A 24,554-nucleotide genomic window follows, 5' to 3' on the forward strand; every position below is an offset into this window, starting at 1 on the left:
CCCCTGCTCACACCTCCTGGCCCTTACTCCCTCCCCCTGCTCAAACCACCCAGCCCTCACGCCCTCACCTAGGACGCTGAGAGTGGCGCCATAGGCCCCAAGAAGCACTGCAAAGTGGCTGCTCTCACAGACAGAGGGGCACATCTCCACCACTGTCAACATCAGGTCCACCAGCACTTCTGCAAGAAAACAACCCTGAAACACACGGCATGCTGGGGTGGACACACTGAATACCAGTAAAGAGCCTTCCAGGGAACATTTAAATGCTTGAAATCTCCTCCTCTGAGTAATACTGGTGTTTGGACTGCCACCTAATAATCCCTTTCCCACTTATTTCTGTTGTTATTTTCTTTTTTTTTTTTTTTTGAGATGGGGTCGTGCTTTGTTGCCCAGGCTGGTCTTGAACTCCTTAGCTCAAGAGATCCTCCTTAGCATCTCAAAGTGCTGGGATTAAAGGCATGAGCTACCGCGCCCAGCCCCCCACCTTTTCAATGAAGACATCTCCACAATCACCTTTCTTCCTAGGCCTTTGACAAGGCTGAATATCAGTCCCCGCTCATTCCCCCTCCCAAATGTTAAGCCAATAGACTTTTAATCCAGGCATGTTCTCCCCATGATTGTGCTACCAAAACCTCTACTCTGTCTACTCTTGCCTGAATTAAAGGGTGGAGCCCTTTTTAGTTTTTCTACTACCCATACCAGCGATGTAGCTAATGGTTGTTATAGTCCGACCCTGTGGTGATTGCTAATACTTCCAGGTGTTAATTTTGTCTGTCTAAACAGAGCGTGGCTTCAAGACGGCAGGTACCCTCAGATTACCTTCTCTGACATCTGACCTGTGAGCACTAAAGTGAGCACTTACTGAATTAGGGATGGAGCCTACACTTGGGCTTTTGAAGTGTTTTAGCACTGAAGTGTCAACAGGCAAGTTCTAACCTTTTCCCCTTGATAAAAGTTTCAATCTTCCCAAGCAGAGATTTCATACAGCTAATCAATTTCTCTCAGGTCAGACATCCCCACTTTTCTCCCACACCTAAATTCCCCTTGATCCCAGATTTTAACCCGAGCCCATGATACAGCACTAAGATCTCAAACATAACTTCTGTAAGCCAGTTAAGGCCTTGGAAGCAGGTTTGTATTTGCTGTTTGACCACAAGTTAGCAGAGACATTTCTTGACCCTGGATTTGACAGAATTAAAACATTCCGAGACTGTCTTGGTGATGCTTCCTTAGCTCCGAGAGCCCAAGGGAGATGAGCTTCAGTGCAGCTGGTGTAAAGAAATCAGGAGATGAAATCTGGATCTGGAATGAAAGGGTTGGGGTGAGAGGGTCACCTTTTACTTTGCTGTCTGGGCTCTCCTCTCCAGACTTCAGTAGAGTTGGCAGAAACAGCGAGTGCTGCATGAGCATCATGTGGACCACCGGGAGCTGGATGAGCTTCGTGCGTACGGAGCTTTCTGGGCCGTACAGGAGCTGTATGGCGGTGAGGAGCGTCTTTAAAAATGTGTGGTCCTGGTACCGAAATCTAGGACGTGAGAGTCAAAGGGAAAAGAACTTTGCTAAACGGGAAAAATTTATTTTACAGGTAACAATAAAAATTCTTTTTCTCAGCATTTTATTTGTTTGTTTGTTTATTTTTGAGATGGAGTCTCATTCATTCTATCGCCCAGGCTGGAGTGCAGTGGCACCATCTCAGCTCACTGCAGTCCCTGCCTCCCAGGTTCAAGTGATTCTCCTGCCTCAGCCTCCCGAGTACCTGGGATTACAGGCAGGCACCACCATGCCTGGCTAATTTTTGTATTTTTTGGTAGAGACGGGGTTTCACTATGTTGGCCAGATTGGGCTTGAATTCCTGACCTCAGGTGATCCGCCCACCTCAGCCTCCTAAAGTGCAGGGATTACCGGTGTGAGCCACCGCTGAGAATTTTAGAGCGAATGTCCTATAGTCATCATCTAGGCTCTACCACTGATGTGGCATTACATGGCTCTATCACGGTCCTGTCTGTCCACTGACACAGGGAGCGCTTCTGAAAACAAAGGAGAGATGCAGTGCATTTATTTTCTTTACTACTCAAACACTAGACGAACTTCCTGCTTAGTGGAAACGCCAGGAGGCATGAGAACAGCTGTGCCTGAGAAAGAGGCGACTTAGTGCCTCCCAGGTCACCTTGCCCGGCCTCCCTCCTTCTTCACTCTCCTCTACTTAGAACTTCCATCAAATGGTTCAGAAGCCTTCTACGTCCTAAATCCCTTCAAAACCCACCAAGGAAAGGAAAGCAACATGCTCTAAAAAAAAGTGTTTTTCAGTCCTACATGAATAACTTTAACCTGAGATGGAAAGAAATGTCATCATTCCATCATGGTAACCTACAGTTGTCATTAACCTAGGACCCACCCTCACTTCCTCTCTCTCCTCTCGTGTGAAATACTTTTCTCTGACTGTTTCAAGTTCATGGGATGGTCAGGGAAATGAAAACAATTCATGACTATATGACTGCTCCAAACTGAAGAGTTGGAATGTCTCAAGTGTCAGGGAGGATGTGAGGGAAAATGAACCCTCACACACACTATGTTGCGAGTTCAAATTCTTTGGCTGGGCGTGGTGGCTCATGCCTATAATCCCAACACTTTGGAAGGCCAAAGTGGGTGATTATTTGAGGTCAGGAGTTCCAGACCAGTCTGGGCAACATGGTGAAACCCCGTCTCTACTAAAAATGCAAAAAAGTAGCCAGCCGTGGTGGTGTGTGCCTGTGGTCCCAACTACTCAGGAGGCTGAGGCAGGAGAATCACTTGAACCCGGAGAAGGAGGTTGCAGTGAGCCAAGATCACACCATTGTACTCCAAACTGGGCAACAAGAGTGAAATTCAGTCTCGAAAACAAAAACAAAAAATTTACTCAACAACGTTGGAGAGCAGTATAACTGAAGATGCACCCACACTAGAAGCCAGTAAGTACCCAGTCCACCCCAAGAAACTGTTGCCCGTGCACCAAGAGACATGATAGAGACCGCAAGACTATAATGCGAGAGAATGAGAGAATGAGACAGAGAGAGAGGAAAAGAGAGATGTAAAGGGGAGAATAGGGAGAACAGCCCAGATGTTTGTCAGTACAGGACTGGCTAAATAAACTGGAATACAGTCAGAAGACCGAGTATTCTACAGCAGTAAAAATGAACGACTTAGATCTACAAGTATCAACATGGGTAAATTAGATACATCTCAGCTAACAAAAGCATGTATAAAGAATGATACATTAATGTAAAATGTTACACTCTATATAATATTGTTTAACAACACTCAGTGTATGAAATACAAAATAACATACTGACAAGACAAAGCAGAGCCTCAGAAGCCTGTTGACCTTTGGTTAGACAGGGATGAGAAACTGGACAAACACAGAACACTACCAGCATTTATTAAATGTGGGGGCTACTATTATTCTCTGCACATTTCTGTATTTCTTAAATAGTCCTTTAAAAAAAAAAAAAGACTGCTTCTCTCATCATCAGAAGCACCCTGTGTGTCAAGAGGCAACTCATCTAACTTCTCCAACATCTATTTCTAAAAACGAGCTGACATCCGCTCTACCACGTGGATTATGCTAATAACAAGCTATAAAAGAGGCTGTGCATGATGAACGACATTCACACCTTTACTAAAGGGCACAAGAAAATAAAATCAACTTACTTGAGTCCCGTCTTCACAAATTTCTGCCAATCACCAGGATCAACTTCATTAAGTGCATGCTATGAATAAAATAAGAAATACACATGAAACATCTCAATTTACAAAATACTAAAAGGCCCCGGCTGCAGAGCCTTCAGGAAGGAAACTGCCTCCGTGGGCCTGATTCTTCCTCTGTAAAACCCATGCAAAGGGTTGAAAAGAGGAGCGCTGGTGTCCCCTCCTGCTCCAACGCTTGTGATTCTACCCAGCAGCTCCTCTGTTCCGGACTCTTTGTGCAATTCTTTTTTTTTTTTCAATATAGGCATACAAATTTATTAATGTACATGGGAAAAATCACTGAGCAGTTACTTTTGTTTGCACAATTCTTGACAAGCATGTGATAGCTCAAACTTACAGGAGCAGAGAGCAGAGCCAAGATTCATCTTAAAACAAAAACTAAAATGCAGAATATGGAATTACACTTAGAGTCATTCAATAAATACAAAACACAGTCATCCAAACAATCCACAAAAGCACGCAGGTTTTGGGTTTTTTTTTTTTAATTTAAAAAAATTGTTTGCTTATCTCTGCTAGTAGCACTGACATTTTATCAGCAGAATTATGGTTATCAAATGGTCAAAGGAAATTTCCTGAGTAGTCCTGTTATTTTTTTCCTTTGCCTACCATTTCAAACAGCACTAACAGATTTGTAATTAGCCTTTTATTAAATAGTCAATGAAAACCACTAGTGTGACACCTTCACCCAGCCCCCAGGACACAGGGTTGGATGACATGAAGAGGTCTGTGCTCCAGAGAGACCAGCTAAAGGCTGTATGTGCAGGCTGCTGCCTCCCACCAGGCTAGCTGTGCAGTGGAGGCCACAGTTCTAGAAATCACAAGGAGATCCAAGGAGCAGCTGGACCAGTCATCAGCTGAGGCACATCTCACACTCATCACATTTTTTTTTAAGAGATTAGGTCTTGCTAGGTTGCTAAGCCTGGAGTGCAATGGCTATTCATAGGCACAATTCACTACTGATCAGCATAGGAGTTTGGACCTGCTGTTTCCAACCTAGGCCAGTCCACCCCTCCTTAGGCAACCTGGTTGTCTCCTGCTCCAGGAGGTCACCATACTGATGCCAAACTTGGTGAAGAAACCCGACAAGCATAGTGCACTATAGCTCAGAACCTCTGGGCTCAAGCAATCCTCCTGCCTCAGCCTCCTGAGAAACTGGAACTACAGGCACGTGTCACCATGCCTGGCTCATCACATTTTTAAATACATGTTCTCTTTGCTCCAGCATTTCCTGAAGCTGGACATAACTGGTCAAGTGTGCAGAAATGGACCGTGCAAAGATGTTCATAACAGCATTCGTTATCATAATAAAAACCAGAAAACCATCCACAGGTCCAGCATCATACAACTGTTAAATATGTCATGATACATCTGCCCATCTACCACTGACCACTAACAAAGTCATGGCAAGTCCACAGTCACTGGGTGGGAACAAAAAAATCTCTAAATATGGTATTATGCTAAAAACAAACAAAAGACCAGGCTATACATAGCATGCATAATATTCCATTAACATATAAGATTACATATAATTTTATCATACACACAGAGATACATAAAAAGATCTCTAGAGGAAAATTCACCAAACTTATAATGAGATGGATTCTGGGTAGTTTTTTTTTTTATTTTCTTCTCTATTTTTTGCAGTGTTAATACTTGCAATGAGTATGTCTTTCAGCCTTATGATCACAAAACTCTGTAATTCTAAATTTTATGGGTGGTAGAGGAGGGTGGACATCATATAGTGGAATCCGACTCAGCAACTAAAACTAAGAAACTACTCATTCCCACCAGATGGATGAATCTGGAAGGCATCACTGAACTGAAAGAAGTGAAACGCACCACAGTGCACACACTGTATGATTATACTGCACAGTTCCAAGTCTACAAAGGTCTTGAAGAGGCAAAATAACCTCAGGGTGACAGAAATCAAAGGAGTAGTTGCTTTGGAGGGAAGGGGATTTTGGGAAGATGTGCAAGAAACTTTCTGGGATGATGAAAATCTCCTTGGATAGGAGCGGGGTACACAGATATATGAAATACACGTATTTCTGTACATTTCAAAATATGTAAACTCACCTCAAAAGAAAAGACAGGGAAGGAGGGAGGCAACCCTCTAAAAGAGCCCAGTCTGTCACTCCATCATCAAGCTACCCACTGGGTGGAGGGGAATAATGGCCAAATATTTCCAAATTTAGTGAAAACTATAAACCCAAGCTCACTGAACCCAAAGTACAAGAAACTTGAATAAAACTACCCTGAAGTGCATCATTATCAAACTGCTTTAAACCATGTCCAAAAAAAAAATTCCTACAATCAGTCAGAGAAAAAAGACATAACACACAGAGGAACAAAGGTAAGAAAGGCAGGTTTCTTACTGGAAGCAAAGCAGGCCAGAAGACAGAAAAGCAACAAGTTTGAAATACTTAAAAGAGGAAAAAACTATCAACCTAGAATTTTCTACCCAGTGAAACTCTTCTCAACTTGTTCTATGAGGCCAGCATTACCTAATCCTTAAGACCGAAGACATTATAGGAAAATAAAATTACAAACATCCCTCATGCACACAGATGCAAAAATTCTTAACAAAAAATCAAACAATATATAAAAATAATACATCAGAATCAAGCAGGTTTATCACAGGAATGCAAGGTTGGTTTAACATTCAAATATTTGTTAATATAATTCATCTTATTAGTAGACTAATCAAAAAACAAGACATTACATAACATCTCTAGATGCAAAAAAACATTTGACAAAATCCAACATCCATTCCTGATAAAAGATGGTTCATCAATTCTGGGCTTACCTGGCATCTGCCACTCTGCCCCAGACATAGCCCCTCTGGCACTGTAGGAGTACAGTGCCATATTCATGTCACCTGGTGTGAAATGCATCTAAGAGTCCAGCATACTCTTACCCACAGAAATTTAACCTAGATCTCTAAGAAAAGACACCTACCAACAACTCATTTAATCTAAGCAGCATTTGCTTCTCCTGATCTTGAGTACTGTCATCATCTTGCTGGCCACCACTGAAAGACACGATCAGCCACTTCACACAGGACTCCAAAAGGATCCTTCTCCAGGCACACAGCTCTTCTGTCGACCCTTCCAGAGCTGATGAAATGGAGTCAGCCACGATCCACCTGCTGCAGGAGATGACAGTCAGAGACAGAGAGCATGCTTAAATCCTCTGACTTTACATACAATCCAGTATCACAAAGAGGCATATGGGATAGATGCTGAGTTCTGCTCCCTACACTACCCACTCACAGGAACCACAGGCTTCCCTGGACTCTTATTCAAATGCCAAATATATATCAGAATTTTTACAAGGGAAATAATATTAGTAGGGCAAGAAAAGGATATGTATTTCCAGATTTTGTCTAAATCAGGATTTTCTCAACCTCAGTGCTATTGACATTTTGGGACAGATAATTCTACCCTTTGGAAGCCAGAAGCAACACCCTCTCATCCTAGTTGTGACAATAAAGGATGTCAGACATTGTCCATCATCCCCTGGGAGAAAATCACACCCAGCTGAGATCCATGGCTCTCAGGAAACCTGACCCAGCCATCCACTTGTGGAGATGTACAAGCTCCAGGCAGGATGGTTGGAAGAAGAGTTCTCATAGGAACTGCCTGATCACAGAGAGGGCACAATAGCAATGCAGCAGTTTTTCACTGACTTACTCCATGAATTTAAAAAAGAGAAAAGTGGAGCTGAGAGGAGAACATCCCAGAACCAACCCAAACCTTCATACCTCTTGTGACTGTTTGGGGTGTGCAGCAAGCTGGGCAGGCGTTCCATGAGGACGCTGAGATCCTTGGCTCGAGCAAACGGGACCAGCTGTGCCAGGATCTCCTGGTACAGCCCAGATGCTGGGGGACTGTCAGTGCTCAGAAGCCTGTTCTGTAGCTGCCTCCACAGGGTCTTCCTCAAGACAGGAATGACAGCAGAGGACACTAGGGCACAGTCACAAAGGAGAAATCATCACATGTAATGGTGGGCTGGAGCCAGCTTGGACCAGCTCATAGGAACTGGCTGCTGTATTTTAGCAATCCTGTGACTTTGACGATGCCACACTGGTGGCTTGAAACTGGCCATGGCAGGAGTACTGACACCATGAAAACTGGCACACCTGTCTCCTTCAATGGTCCTCCCCATCTCATCAGTCAACATTCTTGATGGATAGACTCTTCAACCCGGGGGGGCCCTGGCTACAGCCCCTATTTCTAAGCTCAAGATAAGGCCATAAGTGCCAATGTTCTCAATTTATATGGGATTCATTCTTCAAAGCCATGGAATAGAGAGGGTAGCTGCTATGGTTTGGATGTTTGGCCCCTCCAAATCTCATGATGAAATGTGATCCCCAGTGTTGGAGGTGGGGTCTAATGAGAGGTGTTCGGGTCATGGAGGCAGGTCCCTCATGAATGGCTTGGTGGAGTTCCTGCAGTAGATTGAGTGAGTTCTGGCTCACTCTATTAGTTCCCTAAGAGCCAGGTGTTAAAAAGCCTGCTACCTCCTATGCCTCTTGCTTCCCCTCTGGCCACGTGATCTCTGCAGAGCTGGCTCCGCTTTGTCTTCCACCATGAGTGGAAGCAGCCTGAGGCCCTCACAGGAAGCAGATGCTAGCTCCATGGTTCCTGTACAGCCTGCAGAAGCATGGGCCAAACAAGCTTCTTTTCTTTATGAATTACTCAGCCCTGGGTATTCCTTTATGCAATGTTAAATGGACTACGTGCCCAAGGAGAGGTATGTCAAGCACCACTGACTAGAAGACTCCTGGCTGCAGGGTGCTGTCTCACTTTTTAAAACCTCTGTCATCACTGATACAAAATTACACACAACAGAGGCAAAACAGGGAGTCAAAATCATTCATGCATTCAACAAAATGGAATTATATTAAATTTGGGGTAATGAAAAAGTGCCTCAACTCTGAATCCCAGTGACTGGAGACAGAAGAGAGAGCAGAGCCCAAGCTGCCTTGACTCAACCTCAGTTCACCAACATCTCCCCAGAGGGTGGGGAACCCAGGACGGACATGGGATGGAATCGCACAGAACTCCTTCAATAGAACAGGACAGCCCTAAATAACCCCAGCTACTGCACCCCACCCCTTAGCTGCATGTGGGGGAACTCAGACCTGATGGGCACGAGGGGCTGTGCCTCAAGCCACAAGGTAGGAAGACTGGAGGGAGACAGGGTATTGGGGAGAGTTACTCCACCTTTCTCTACCTTCAGAGTTGTGTCAGACACTAGAAACTAACCCACATACCAGAACGTGAAGTTCTAGGGTTTAAAAATGGCCATGCAGTTCACCTTCTTAGCCCACGCAACTGAAGACTTCCAGCTACCCAAAGCTAGTCTTTCCCTTACCTCCTGCTGGGCGTGTGAAGTGGCCCTGCATCCTGCACTGGAGGTACACATGGATGAGGGGGAGGAAGTCGTCCATGTCTCCCTGGAGGCCGAGCCCTGGGCCAGCCTGCAGGCACCACCGCTCGAACCACAGCAGGTGGGTGCAGCTCTGCTGGAGAAGCAGGGCAGCGATGCTGAGGGCCGCCTGCGTGCGCCGGGCCAGACAGTAGTCAAGCAGATCCGCCCTGACTGTGGGGGCCAGCACAGGGTCTCTCTGCAGAGTGTGGAGGAGCACGGTGTCCAGCTCGTCCACCACCAGCATGGGCAGCAGAGCCCCCAGGCCTCTGACGTACTCAGAGGACCACAGGAGCTCACCACTCTGCAGCTGATCCTGGGGGCTGCAGGTCAGAAGCTGCACCAGGGTCTTCCCGAGAGCATTCAGGTGTCTTTCTTTCCTGGGGGATTTTGTGGGTTGCTGGGTCACCAGGTGGGCCTCAGGCAGGCTCAGTAGGGCCATGGTGACCTCACGGAGCTGGGCACCCCCCATGTACGGATGCAGCTCCTGCAGGGCCTCCAGCTGTAGCGGGGTCTTCAGTGGTGATGTGGCCGGGCCTGCCCTCCTGCTCCGAAGTTCCTTCAGCACACTCTGGGTGACGGCCTCCAAGTACCTGGCCAGGAGCCCGAGCTGCCCAATGTTCCGGAGGATCGGGGCACTCGCCACCAGCAGCTGAAGGACCCCTGCACTAAAGTGGGTGGCCAGAAGCTTCACGACGACAGGGCTGAGAGTGTGCGGCGGGAGGGCCTGCTGCTCCAGGGCCAGGAACCAGCCCTCCAGGGTGGGATGCCTGAGGACAGCCATAAGCACCTCCTCCAGTGTCTGAAAGGCAGTGATGAGGCAAAGATGTCACGCAAGGCACAGGGCTAAGAGAGGGGTAGCTGCCACACACAAGTATTCACTGTTGTTAGCGGGACAGAGAGCAGAAGGCCCCTTTCCTAACCCATTCCATTCTCAAGCCCACATTTCCATGCCCCTCTCAGGGTTGCCGATGGCATCCTGGCCAAGCCCAGCCACAGCTGTCATCCCATTGTACCATACCCATCTGATGGCACTCCACCTGACCCAGAAGGCCTGGACTGTGACCTGGCTGATGCCCCACCCAAACTTGCCTGTGCATGTCTGAAGGACCCAGCCTGGGTGAATTTCCAGCATGGGAAAAGTGCTCTCTATGGTCACTTGCTGTTGGGGGCGGCCCGTGCAGAAACACTACCGTGTGCATAAGATCAATCGGCTGCTGGCTTCTCCTCAGCGGCCTTGCCCTCCTAAATAAATCCAGTTGAGGGACAAGGATGTCTACTTACAGCTGGGGTGGGGTGATGTCAGTTTAGATGAGACCTTGGGTCCAGGAAAAGTGGGCTGGCATTAAGCCACTGTGTGTCTGCAATCCTGAATTAAAAGCAATCCTGTCTCCAGGTCAGGAGGAGCTGGGCCTCGAGTGACCCCACAAAACCCCCAAACTAGTTCTGACCTGGCCAACTGAGTACACATTGAACAGAACACAGCTAAGCATCCTTGCTGGATTAGAGAATAATTTCATTCAGTCGTTCCTCACAGCCCTGCTGAACCGATTCTTCACCAATGATGCTCTACCAGTTCTCAGAGACAGGAAGGAATTTTCTTTACTTATTTATTCTAAAGGGAAGGAAAGAGGAGCCTATCACAGTCTCCACTCAAGCTCTGCCAGTTAAAAACAGCAAAGCACGATTACATATTAAGAATGCTTTGCCCCATGGTGACTGGCTAATAGGTGGTCCCACCCAAGCAAATACCTCCCAGAAAGGCAACTCGGAGCTCAAAGGAAGAAAGTGTGTATTTCAATTAGATTGTGAAACAAAAAACAGGTCTGCCTCCTGAACCCAGTAAAACAGGTTACACGGCAAACTGTGAGAGAAATAGTCATCCTGGCCCCAATTAAACAGCCTCCTCCCCAAGACTCCTAACAGGAGAGAAAGGCCACTGCTTGTCAGAGCAGGATCTATTTCCTGTGTATTTACCGTGGAAAGCAGTACCCGCTGCCCAGCTACCACTCAACGTGGGCTGCAGCTACTGTTTCTCAGCAGGCCCACCTCGTGCAGCGTGAGAGAAAGCTGTCTGCAGGGAGAAGCTGTCTGCATAGAGAAGCAACTGGAAAGAGAAACACCCAAATTAAACCGCACACTCGGCGGAGCTAGAAGTTTTTATGATCTCTGCTGGAGTTTCTGCATTTCCCTATTTTTCCACAATGGATGCATGTTTGTTTTGAATCAGAAGTGGAGAGAAAGCCACTATCCATGACGCTGAGAAAAGGCTAACAGGCGACCTGTGGAGGAGGGTGGCGGTACCTGGTCATTGGCCAACTCCAGCGAGGCCACAGACTCCATGTCCAGGAAGAGGTCAGCTTCGGCCCGGGCAGCCTCGCATCTCTGCTGGTTCTGGATATCCAGCTGCTCACAGTGGACAACCAGGCGCCTGAGGAGATCCAGGAAGAGCTGCAGGAGGGGCAAGCCCGCGCTTCTGCCCAGCTGTGAGAACGAGAGCACGAGCCTCAGCAGGGAAGAGAAGGGCTCACAGCCACCAGGCAGTGGCTTCCACGGCCCGGGTATTCAGAGCAGGAGACTTGGGAGGCAGGCTGAGATGGCAACTCCTCACACAGAGTGTGTGAGACACCTGTCAACGCAATGCCATTTCTCAAATAAGAGATGTGTCTTCCTAAGCTTTGGTGAAACACAAAGGTTGTTTTGATTAAACTGAAAGTGACAGGCCCACCTCAAAACTTAAACAAAAAACCCTCCAACCACATCAAGAGCAGAAATTCAAGCGCCAACTACTGAACTAATAAATTTAAGAAAGAGGTAGGGCTGGGCCGGACACAGTGGCTCACACCTGCAATCCCAGCACCGTGGAAGGCTGAGGCAGGCAGATCGCTTTGAGTCCAGGAGTTTGAGACCAGTCCGGGCAACATGGCGAGACCCCATCTCTACAAAAACCACAAAACTTAGGTGGGCATGGTGGTGCATGCCCATAGTCCCAGCTACTCGGGAGGTTGAGGTGGGAGGGTGGCTTGAGTCCACTGAGGTCAAGGCTGCAGTGAGCTATGACGCACCAGTACACTCCAGGCTTGGCGACAAAAAGAAGAAAAGAAGGCCCGGCAGTGCCACCAACCCAGTCTACTGTAGGAAGGACCCTGTCTTGACCAGAGCTGCCCTGAAAACAAAGTCAGGCTGCACCTGGCTCCCATCTGCAGCTGCTGAGGGACACGCAGAGTTTGCAGCTGAGGTCTGGGCAGAACAGCACTAAAATGCCTCTGCAGTGGGCTCCAGGGAGCAAGAATGTGCTGAGCTGGGGGCCTGACTCAGAAAAGGCCGAGCTCTGGTGGCAGGGCTCTGCAGCACGTGGAGGATGAGGCAGTGCTGACCTGGCCGAAGTTCTCCACGGTGCTCCGCAGGTAGAGCAGCACCTGTTTGGTTGCGCGCAGGACCTGCTGCATGGGGAGGTGTGGCATGGTGGCCTGCAGCTGCGCCTGGATGTCCTTGTCCCGGAGTGTCTGGCTCTCATAGGCTGTCTGCAGCAGGGCTGTGAAGGAGGAGGCTGAGGGAAGGGCAGGGGGTGGGGGGCTGCCCCCTGGCTGCAGCAGCTGAAGGAGACAGCGGAAAGGCCGGGGAAGAGAAGGACACATCACCACAGATGAAAACGGCCATAGGCAAGGGTAACACACAACAAAGGGACATTTCACAAAGAAGCACAGGCTGGGCTAGGACTAACAAATATGGGCCCATGGGGCATTCTACTTCAGTAAAGTAAGTTCCAGTGCCATGTCATGCACACTTTCCTAGAGCGTTCCCGCTGGCCGCATGTGAAGGCCCGAATCACAGGCAGGAGCCACGTGCAACAGAGGCAGGATGAGAATCACAAGAATCACTAGTGAGGGGGCAACCCACCCACAGAGGAGTCCGCTCTCTGAGTGGCCTGCCTTCGGAAGACCTTCCAGGGAGCCACGGGTCAAATATCTTGTTAGAAGGACAGAAAATGGGCAGAACACAGAGAAATTTCAGGAGCCCTTCTGCCTCAAACTGAAGTTATTCATTTCTTCTAACGTAACTACCAAGCTGCCTTCTTTATTTATTCCATGTGGCTTATGTTGCTATAACTCTATTTGACTTCCATAGGCTAATAACACCCAAGGCTGTAACATGCCCTGAAACTTGGTGGTTGTCAGTGGTCCCCAGGCCTGCGGCAGCATCAGGGGAATATGTGAGAAATGCAAATTCTCGGGCTCCACCCAGATCTGCAGGGTCAGACACTGTGTGGCTGGAACCCAGCAGTCCAGTTTGAATGGGTCCTCTGGGAAATTCCAGTACACCCTACAGGATGAGAACCACTGCTGAGTCTTACTCCACAGAAGGACACACCCACTCTGAGCAATCATGAGGGGCAGAACAGAGCTCTGAACACCCCCACATAAGCTGATGTCTGGCTACCAGTGTGGCATACGTGGGGAGGAAGGTGGCAACAGCCTTATGGGTGAGGGCTCTGGAGCCAAGCTGCCTGGGCCAAATCCTGAATCCACCGACTGGTGTTGGAACCGCTCTGCGCCTCAGTTTCCCTGTGTATTAAAGATGGCAGACCAACTTTTAGAGTTGCGGTGAGGATTAAACAGCCAAAAATACATGTAGTACACTTAATATATGACCTGGCATGCCTCCAAAAAACACACAGAAAGCATGTGATCACTGTTGGCTGTTGCTACCAATATTACAAGACAAGGAGGGCCTAGGCTGTCCGCTTTTTCGAATACAGCTAAAATGAAATGAACGCACAAAAATGCATACCATGAAGTTCATTTCTTGCCCCACAAACCACTGTAAATACTCTGCATTGGAGCCAGAATCCCATTACAAGAAAATCCATTTTGTTCCTTTCCTTCCCCAGCTTTAGCAGAAGAGACACTGATGGAGCCCCTGAGGGGCCAGGTGTGACAGCTGAGCAGTCTGCCTAGGGCCCTACTAAGGTCCGCAGAGGAGAGCCAGGAGACAATCACGCATAGACAACAAGGTAAGGAAAAAAGGAAAAGGCAGCATCCTGCGCCAGGCTGAGAGAGGGATTAATCAATTATCATTATCAGGCAGCCAGTGGGAAATTTAACTTGGCTGCATCACTGAGTCTTACGTGTTCAGCTATGTCAGCTGAGCACCAGGGATACTACTTAGCTTCCTCTCTTATGCAGGGGACTTCAGGGTAAGAAATTTCACCCTGCTGTATGGCTATCCAGCTGCACAGCTGTGGCCCAGCCAGCTGTGACCCACAAAGAACCCTGCACGAAAGCAGTAACCACAGCTGTGGCTGCAGCTCACCCAGGCCTCTCGGGCTTGCTCCGGGATCCAAAGGCTGTAGTATCTGTTAAACCGAGAGAGCTGGTGGCAGTAAGGCACTGGGCATGGAGGCTCCAGCTTGTCATACGCCTGGAGCAGCAGACACAGAGCCAGAGGGTCCCTCTGGGTGTGGAGGAGGTCGGTCAGCACTGCTGTCAGATATGTCACAATGTTTTCTGCTGCAAAGGAATGAGATGCATGTGGGAAGAGGCTGGCTGGGCAGACCCTTCTATGACCTACCAACACCACCTTCTCCCACATACATGCAAGACCCAGAAAAATTCATGCAACTCCACGAGGGGATGCATAACTAGAGGGAAGGAGGTGCTACTGTTGGAGACTATGTTAGGATCTGCTTTATTAAACATGTAGCGTTCAGTCAGACATCCACTCCTGAGGCCCAGGAGTGAAGACTCAGGCAAGAGGCCAGGCAAAAGCCACCTGAAACCAGGACTTGCCAGGTGCTCGCCAATCCGTTTCCTCTGTCTTGGCAACAAGCCTCTCTTGTGGGTAGGCTGGGACCACATGCCTGGTTTAGTCCCTTCCAGGCCATAACACCCCTTGCTTGACTGTCTACCCTCTCTTCCCTTTCCATGGTAATCTTGGAAGCCACATGTTGAGATGGCATAGCTACAAAATGGGAGCAGCCTGGATCCCCGCCCAAATTCCTGGAGAACAGCCAACCAGAAGAGCCACCTGGCCTGTACTCGACCATAGGAAGGTCTAGAAACAGACCTTTATTTATTAAACCACTGACAAGTCAGGGCTTATTTGTTACTGCAGCAAAGCCTGAGCTCTCCTAACCAATTACGCTATCACAATCTGTGAGCACTTCCTTGGGTCTAAGTTGTCTGGAAAATGTAACAAGTATGAACGATTCATCCTTTGCATCAACGTATCAAGAATAAATGTTGACAGAAAACATCACAGGTACAGAGGCTGTCTGCGCAGCCAGGCAAACACATTATTTCAGACTCATGCTGAAATGACCAATTTCCCAACAGCCTAGCCAGCCCCAAGATCCCTACCCCTGTACTGCTCTGCTGGCTAGGTGGCTATCACTCTGGGGGCTCTGACCTCTTGTTGCTGTGGGTTCTCAGCAATTGGCTGCAGAGCCCCCAGAACCTCCCACTGTGCACAGACCAGCTGGCCTGATGCAGCCAGCACATCCTGACTGTACACAGGTACCTGCTTCATTGCCTGTCCCCAGAAGCAACTTATTTCTGGCTTCCAGGGCCGCGGGGACCACAGCACTGAATGGAAAGGTGAGCAGGATCATGTCTTCATTTAGAGAGAACCCGATTTCCTCATCCAAACCTTCACTGCCCTCCACCAGGACATCCACCATGTCGAGGACATCTGAGACAGAAAGAGGGGAATCCAGCTGATGTGACAGCCACCGAAGGGTTTCACTGCAAATACCCACAGGGAGGCAGGAGCAGAATACACGCAAAAAGAAAAAAGTCAAAATCCTCTCAGGGGGAGTATTTAATATAGTTTGACCCTAAACAGACAAAGACATTGCCTATGAAATCTTTAATATCTTTGTCTGATAAAATGCAGGATATTCAGCTGAGGAGATAATAGGTTGAAGTTTCCTCATATGACACAAGAAGCGCAGGAACTTTAGCCCAGATATTCAGGCAAACAAACCAAAATCTGAGAGGCAAAGTAGCATGAGGGTTAAAGCACAGGCCAGAGCCAGAGTAGGGTTCAAATCCTGACTTTGCTATGTAGCAGCTGTCTGAGCTTGAGCAAGTCTTTATACTAAACCTCTCTGTGCCCCAGTCGCATTATCTCTACATAAAATGAGGAGAACAATAATACCCTTCTCTCTTGGGGTTGCTTATGAGATTTACATGAGATAGGATTTATAAAGAGCTTAAAACCCTACATGGCACACAGTAAATACTACACAAATAAAACAACAAGTGTTTCCCATTGTATGAACAGGTAGGAGATTTCATTTGCAGAGCAGGCTGGTCTTTGCTGCAAAGGGACTGTGTGCACGTGGCCCAGGGCATTAGTGCAGTTCTTGCTCTCTATCTCTTAACACGTCACTGCAGCTTGGTCTTCAGACCTCTGAGCAGCGCAGAACAGGTCAGAACATACCATCAATGTGGGAGATGGGAATGCTCATGTCATCGGCTTCTTGCTTCGTCATGGTGGCCTGCAGCGTGCTCGCTTCTTGGACAAAGTCAGATGCTTTGTCTGTGTATGAATAGGGATTCGCCACCAATGTCAATAAAATCTGGGCATTAAAGAGTCAAGTGGAAAACATTCAGATGGTCACAGGTGAAATGAAAAAGCCAGAAAATGTCACTGGTCAAAATCAAGGGAAGTGATAGTATGTTCAATCCTTAATCAGAATAGCTTCACTATGAAGTTGGGTCTTAACTTTTTGTTGTGGAATTCTAAAAAAATATCTCCTTTTAGTACAGCACTGCTTTTAATACCGCTTTCGGTATACTCCCACTCCGCTATGCAAAAACAAATTCCCAAAAGGAAATGAAACAGCATGCTGTAACATATCCCTATTTTACAGATTCTAAAACTAAGCAGATTCTGAAATCTCAGCCAGAATTAGGAAGTAAGCCAGGACAAGAAGCCTTTTGGCGCTGGTGCATCAAAAATGCCTCCATTATGCTAAGGAGTAGTATAATTTTCTCTGAGCATGCTCCTTTATATGGGGAATATGTGCTTACACGTTCCAGAAACTGAATCACAGTCTCTTTGTTTTCTTCCACGGTGTTCTCTAAATGCTCCAGCCAGAGTTCCAGCTCCTTCCAGGTGTGCTCAAACACCCCCGTGTCCCGCAGAATCTGCCAGGAAGGAGGCACCAGTGAAAAAGTCAGAACAGAACCCACTTGCTTTCTTTTTTTTTGAGACAGGGCCTCACTCTGTCACCTGGGCTGGAGTGCATGGCATGATCTCAGCTCACTGCAACCTGTGCCTCCCGGGTTCAAGCAATTCTCCTGCCTCAGCCTCTTGAGTAGCTGGGATTATAGGCATGTGCCAACACATCTGGCTGATTTTTGCAATTTTTTAGTAGAGACAAAGTCTCACCACATTGACCAGGTTGGTATCAAACTCCTAGCTTCAAGTGATCTGCCCACACTGGCCTCCCAAAGTGCTGGGATTACAGGCATGAGCCACCACACCCAGCCTACAGAACCCACTTTCTGTGGGAGTTCAAGCAGTTTTATTGTGCTCCAGCAACATGCCCAAGAAGCACACAGGGGGTGAAAGTTTCATCCCATTTTTCTCTGGAAGTTAGTCTTTCAAAATAACATCCCTATTGTTGAGGGAAACAAGGAAAAGAAATCATTCTATTCTCTCTCAAAGACAATATAATCTGGCCAGGTGCAGTGGCTCATGCCTATAATCTCAGCACTTCAGGCAGTTGAAGTGTGAGAACTGCTTGAGCCCAGGAGCTTGAGATCAGCAGGGGCAACATAGTTGAGACTCTGTCTATACAAAAAATAGTAATTAAAAAACTAGCCAGGTTAGTGGTGGTGTGCACATGTGGTCCTAGCTACTCAGGAGGCTGAGGTGGGAAGATCACTTGGGCCCAGAAGGTGAAGATGGCAGTGAACCATGATTGTACCAGTGCACTCCAGCCTGGGTAACAGGGCGAGAGCCTGTTTCAAACAAACAAACAAGACAATCTAATCCCTTCTCTTGTGGCTGCATATCCTTTATCCTCATTTCCTAAATAAAAAGAAGGGAACTACTTAGGAGCCAAAGACCTCTGGATTTTCACAAAGACTCAGGTAAATACGTAAAACCTGACCCCTCATAGCTACTCAACCCTCAGCCTGTATGAAATTCTCCAAGATCACGAGCCAGTCACATCCTATCACTTCAACATGGACCTCAAGACTCAGACCTGAGGGAGAAGCATCCACTATTTCCAACAGAACAGAAGCTGGTATGAGGCAGGACTTGAATGAGTAGAAGTGATGAAATGATTCCCCTAAATGGTCTGACAACAAAAACTCAGGGTCTAAGAGGCCTCACAGCACAGAGCCCTGCAACAGCATAGGCTGAAGAAAGGCCTGACCGTGCCAATTTCATCTATTTGCAGTCAGTGACCATGGAATTTGGCTGGGGTCAGGTTCACAGCTGCATACCTGGAAGGAAATGGCAACCTACAGAGGTTAAGACTTAGACAGCCACATTCTTTAAGCAGCTCAGGAGAGGCTGTAAGTGCAGCAAGGTTATCAGCAATTCAATGAAAGTCAAAGGTCAAACCTATACCCTAAACATAGTGTATCCCCCGAGATGTTTGCTGCACAGCAGAAATGAAGACTAGATGTCCTACTGCTATCACAAGACCTGACAGCTCTGGAAACAGGAGTATCAAGGACAAAAAAGAGAAGGAAATAAATTCCTATTCTCTTCCACTTGCTTTGATGACCCGTGGGCTCTGGGTGATGGATTCTAGCAAAAAGGCTGAAAGTCCTGGAGAAGGCTGGAGACTGAGAAAGAGGAAAGAGGCGTTGCCTGATAAACACCTCCCCGAGAGGCCAACATCCAGTATTTGTTGAGCCTACAAGCTAGAAATGACCTACCCCCCATAAAAGAGTTTTTCCAATTCACCAGGCTGCCTCTCAGGAATGTAGCTAAGTGTAAGACAATAAACTGCCATAAAACCTTCTACCTTAAAACTAAAAACAATCCCAATACCTCCTGAACTCAACAACTGTTGACTAAGCACTTACCATAATGAAAGTCTACACAAAATGCTTTTCAGAGCTAGAAACTTGTAGAAAATGCTCACCTTCATGATTAGAAGCTTGGTTGAGGACTTCAGCTGTAAATGACTACTGGTCACAAACATTTTCATTAGTAAGTAAAATACTGATCGTTCACCTCCAATAATTTCTGCATCTGGGCCTTCCTAGAGTTTAAACAATATGATGTATTTTTAATATATATAATTACACATAGTATTTGAATATATGGTTATACATTAGAAACATAACACGGGGCCAGGCATGGTGGCTCACACCTGTAATCTCAGCACTTTGGGAGGCCAAAGCGGGTGGATCACCTAAGGTCAGGAGTTCGAGACCAGCCTGGCCAACATGGCGAAATCCTGCCTCTACTAAAAATACAAAAATTAGCTAGGCATGGTGGCGCATGCCTGCAGTCCCAGCTACTTGGGAGGCTGAGTCAGGAGAATCACTTGAATCCAGGAGGCGGAGGTTGCAGTGAGCCCAGATGACGCCACTGCACTCCAGACTGCGCAACAGAGTGAGACTTCATCTCCAGAAACAAAAAACAAAACATAAAGGAGACATCACTTGCTGAACACACAGTATGCCGCCAGGTCCTTACCTCATCGCATTTTAACCACAGCTTGACAGGAAGAGTAGCAAGAGTAAGCACAGGCAGCCCTACCCCTCTGGCAGCCCTGCTCCTCTGCCGGTGCCATCCCAGGGGCCCAGCTTACACTGACTCACAATACCCACCCCATGAGGTGGGTATTGTTGTTACCCTACTTTACATATGTGGAAACTGAGGCACAGAGAAGGTACCTGGCTGTTTACTGGGAACCAAGGCAGGTGCTGTGCTGTCTGGTGGATGGTGGGGAGGGAGGGACCTCAGGGCCATCTGAGTCCATCAAAAGATGTCCTTGTTACTTTCATCAGGATGCCAGTGCTGATAGAATGGATTGCTTATGCATAACTTATCCTCCTCAAAAGACTTTTGGGCTATAAACACATGTCTTAATAAGTATGTGGAGCTCCAGATCCCCAACCCAAACTCTGCTGAGCCCGTGTGTCTCGCTGCAGCCCTTGGCAATGAGGACAACACTGAACATGGTGAAGTGCTGGTTAGCTCAAGCAAAGCCAGCAGATGTATCTGATAAGGATAAGGTGGGGCACAGGATATAAATTCATACCAGCTCTTTCACTTTCCAACTAAATTATCAAGATCCCTTGAGCCCAGTTCAGCTAGAGTGCCTCTGTTCACTTTCCAACTAAATTATCAAGATCCCTTGAGCCCAGTTCAGCTGGAGTGAAAACCAATCAATAGTGCCCAGCTTGTCACCTCCCTGGGATCGGTGGCAGTGACCTCACATCTCAGTGTAATGGTGGCAAGCAGGGTTCCAGATGGCACCGCCTGGGTCCCATCCTGGACCCACCACTGACGGAAAGGAGAAGGTTCTGACACTCTGTGCCGAGCTGCCTCATCTTTGAGCAGCATGAACCAAGCAGCCGCATGAAGCACCCGTATCCTACCCAGCACGCAAGTCAGTTCTCAGTAAGAATGATCCTCAGCTATACAGGGGAGCCTCAGGACGGGGACTGGAGGGAGAGGCACATAGTCCCAGAGGCACAGCATTCTTAAGTCTTCCAGGAAATGTCGCATGTAAAAATGCCAACATACATTTCCATCCTATTGCTTCCATATAAGATCTAAGTCATTGAAAAATAAATCAGCTCAGATTATGAGAAACACTTGGACAATGCTTAATTTTGCTTGATCATGTTCCCTCCTCTCTTTGCACAAGTGATGCAGCAACCTGTGCTTAAGCCTGGGGTAACTATCTGTGACATCCCGAGCTTCCCTTTATGATTTAACATTATGTTCTCCAAAACATTCTAGAAGATATTTTATTAAAGACCCAGAAAAAAATGCTGGCAATGACTACCGATTCTTCCACCAGCCTCAACCCTCTCCTGACTTGGTATCTATTCTCATCTCATTGTTAGTTCTTCGAGGATGAGGACAAAGGAAAAGGAACGTATTTTGTTTTATTATTTAAAATTGAGAAAAATGTATTATTTAAAACATGAGAAAAATGTAAAAATGAGTTGAGATAAATGAAACTTTCTGGACCCAGCAACAATGTATTTGCAGCAAGGCCATGTTAAGTACCCTATTTTACAAAAGCAAGCGGGTTCCCAGGCCTCCTCGTCATGAATCAGGACCTCTGCTGTGGGTCTCTCTAAAATGAGAACTGTTAACCTCTTCCATCTTGCCCTGTCAGGTTCTGAGCCAGTTAGCGATTCATCAGGCCAAGAGGCCCCCAGGCCCAGCAGGTTAGCTTAGGGCAGAAAACCGGGAGCTCTGCTTCCTACCTGTGCCTTTAACCACAGAAACTTGTTAGCCGGCAGCTCCAGGGCCACCTTCAGCATGTGGTGCTGCAGAATGGGAGGCACCTCCTCTAGAAGGCCCTGCTCGGAGATGATGCCTATGGGTGAAAAAGAGGCAAATTGAAAAAAGGCACGTGGACGCGGGTGCCCAGCAACTGCTGCCCTGGCCAGAGAACAAGGAACTCACCAGAACTCACCATGGAGAAAGACAAAGGAGGATGCGGGGTTCCATTTCTCTGTCCTGTGCTCACCCTCACATGGCACATCTCACCTGATGTCCCCCCATGCCCTGGTCTGTCCAAATCTTTCAACAAAAAGCCCAAATCCCACTGTCTGAAGCCCTCCCCTGCCCCACAGCCCACACTGACACTGACCCCATACAACTGGAATCACCGCACCCACCATGAGCCCTCCAGGGGTGGGCTCTCGCTAACGTTCTCCCTTGCTCCCCAGACAGCAAGCATTTTGTGGGTAGAGACTGCAGCCACCTGCGCCTGAGACTGCATACTCCTCTACCCTGCTCTTTGGGTTTTTTCCTTGCTACTTAATACCAAAAGGCCACATTCTAGTAAATTTCATATTTCCACAGCAAAGAGAACCTTTCACCTTCAAATGGTTAAGAAGTGAATTGCAGCTTTTGAAAAGGAGTATTTCACTAGCTTATATAAATTCCAAGAATGATATTTTTGCAAGTCTTCTCCCGTAGGCCCAATTATAGAGGATCAGACAAACTTTACTATCCAGGAAACATGACCAGACAAGCATGTTACTTTTCCGAGTTTGAACCTGACTCAGTGGGGTCAAAGATGAAGTCATTATGTCAAGTGTCTCTGCATGAACAGATGTCCCTTCTGTAGAACTCTCGTTTCTGCTATACCCTCTGCACCTCTGCTCCCTTGAAAAGTGACTTTAGAGTTAATGTCACATGATCGGATTTGTGGGCCACCCATGCAGGTCACTCAGCGCTTGGAAACCAGCTGGCTTCTTCCACTGTTCTCACTGCTACCAAGTGTTGATCTGATAAGGAAGACCAGCTATTTAAAAAATACTCCTGCAAGTAAAAGTTCTCAGGCTGATGGATGAGCACGCAGCCAACTATCCACCAGCCTGCCTGATTCCTAGCTCCAGGGCTCTGCTCTGGTTTATCGGCACTTCCTCCACCCACACTGGCAGGAACGGTGGCAGCTTGTCTATAAGCCCTTAAAACCCACCTTTCAGGAGCTTGCTGAAGTCAAAGTTGTACTGCATGACCACGTGGGGGACCACCTTCTGGTAGAGGCATATGACCTGGAGCAGAACAGCTTTCAAAAGAATGGTTTCCGCATCATCTGCACCAAAAAAAGAAAAGGAAAGAAAGAAAAAGAAAACAGCTTGAATTAGGCAACATACTGGTTCTTTGTCCTTGAGCAGCTGAACCGGCTGTGGCACCACATTGCAACCAACTGCATGCTGCACACCGAGGCTACAGGCAGACCGCTCAGTACCCGGATCTAAGGTACTGAAGAGGTTAATAAAGATGTTTACACTGTTCAGAGGGTCTGCGTGAAAACCTCATGTCACTGCTGTGACCTTGCACAGGCTCCGGCCACTCTATCTCCCTCTGCTTTCGTGTCCTCATCTGAGCACTAGGGATATGCAGCAGGGCCTTGCAGAGCTGCTGTAAGGATGGAATACAATACAGATATAAGGTACAAAGCCCAGTGCCTGACCAACAAGGATCTGAGCTCTGTCCGCACAGCAAGAGACAGCACCCCCACACTGCTGTCCCTGGAAAGGCCAGAGTACATGGCGCCTAACACTCAAGTTTTCAGAGACACAGAGCTTGCATAAAGATGGTCACATTTCTAACAGATACTAAAATTCAATCTACAGTTCCCTTCCAATTCTTCTTCCTAAGCAAAAAAAAGACACAGACACATTCACAGCCAGAGGTGCCTTGAAATGAGAATTGCTCCAGGACCCTCTGGATGGTAGCTATCCTGGGCTGCCAGTGTCAGCTCCATCTCCTGCAAACAGCAGAGCCCCTGACCCCCGGCAAGCCCTCACCGCACTGGCGAGCCTCGCAGGCAGCTGGGGGCCCGGCACTCCTTTTCTTCGCTTTCTCATCATCCTGTTTGGTCTCTTGCTTTTTAAGTGACTGCCAGACCCACACAATAGTGTTCAGATCTGGCAAAATCTAAAAGGGAAAAAGAAGCAAAAAATTAGTTGTATTCAACAACAAAGGGAGACAAATGAACTGAACATACTAACAAGATGCAAAAAACGGGGGAGGTGTGAGTCTACGGGAGCGTGTGTAAGGAGACGGAAGAGTGGTGCGAAAACAGGCCCACGTCTACTGTAAGCTCTGTTCTGCAGTATAATTTCTTTCTTTTTCTGAGATGGAGTCTCACTCTGTTGCCCAGGCTGGAGTGCAGTGGGGCAACCTCAGTTCGCTGCAACCTCCACCTCCCAGGTTCAAGTGATTCTCGTGGCTCAGCCTCCTGGGGAGCTGGGACTACAGGCATGCACGACCACACCCGGCTAATTTTTTGTATTTTTAGTAGAGATAGGGTTTCACCATGTTGGCCAAGCTGGTCACACCCACCTCAGCCTCCCAAAGTGCTGGGATTACAGGGGTGAGCCACCGCACCCGACTGTGTTCTGCAGTATAATTTCTAAAAATGTAGTAAGGATTTGGTGAACAGACGAGTTCTGATCATTCAAACAAACATTTTAAGCCTCATTCACCTGAGCAAAAGACACAGGGAACAAAGAAACACTTTCTCAGGAGCAGCTCCAGGAAAGCTCCCCTGTGTGACTGGGGCTTTCAGAGCAGCCAGCCAGTTTACAGAAGCCTAGCCCTCAGCCATAGGAAGCAAGAGGGGCTTCCTGAGCCACTGCCTCCCTTCTCACTGGGCCACAGTGCAGTCTGTGTGTGCCTGCAGCCATGCGTGAGGG

General features: G+C 47.6%; 1 protein-coding gene across 5 annotated transcripts in view; it reads right to left on the minus strand.

Moving 5' to 3' along the window:
- URB1 (URB1 ribosome biogenesis homolog) overlaps window positions 1–24,554 on the minus strand; it is a 76,287-nt gene that overhangs the window by 23,784 nt on the left and 27,949 nt on the right. For 4 of the 5 annotated variants that reach the window (XM_012446463.2, XM_012446449.2, XM_012446475.2 and 1 more), the window contains 16 exons: window positions 23,664–23,793; window positions 22,829–22,945; window positions 21,603–21,715; window positions 19,292–19,411; window positions 17,214–17,330; window positions 16,621–16,759; window positions 15,697–15,867; window positions 14,491–14,687; window positions 12,555–12,773; window positions 11,482–11,661; window positions 9,124–9,979; window positions 7,508–7,709; window positions 6,703–6,892; window positions 3,688–3,746; window positions 1,335–1,525; window positions 69–179 (listed from right to left, as the gene is read on the minus strand). In XM_012446463.2, coding sequence (XP_012301886.2) covers window positions 69–179; window positions 1,335–1,525; window positions 3,688–3,746; window positions 6,703–6,892; window positions 7,508–7,709; window positions 9,124–9,979; window positions 11,482–11,661; window positions 12,555–12,773; window positions 14,491–14,687; window positions 15,697–15,867; window positions 16,621–16,759; window positions 17,214–17,330; window positions 19,292–19,411; window positions 21,603–21,715; window positions 22,829–22,945; window positions 23,664–23,793 — 3,112 coding nt within the window. The remainder of the gene's footprint in view (window positions 1–68; window positions 180–1,334; window positions 1,526–3,687; window positions 3,747–6,702; window positions 6,893–7,507; window positions 7,710–9,123; window positions 9,980–11,481; window positions 11,662–12,554; window positions 12,774–14,490; window positions 14,688–15,696; window positions 15,868–16,620; window positions 16,760–17,213; window positions 17,331–19,291; window positions 19,412–21,602; window positions 21,716–22,828; window positions 22,946–23,663; window positions 23,794–24,554) is intronic. The other variant, XM_012446454.2, reaches the window with a different exon arrangement.

The sequence above is a fragment of the Aotus nancymaae genome, unplaced genomic scaffold (genome assembly GCF_030222135.1).
Source record: "Aotus nancymaae isolate 86718 unplaced genomic scaffold, 86718_ANA_hifiasm-v0.15.2.pri h1tg000022l_1, whole genome shotgun sequence".
Classification (NCBI taxonomy): Eukaryota; Metazoa; Chordata; class Mammalia; order Primates; family Aotidae; genus Aotus; species Aotus nancymaae.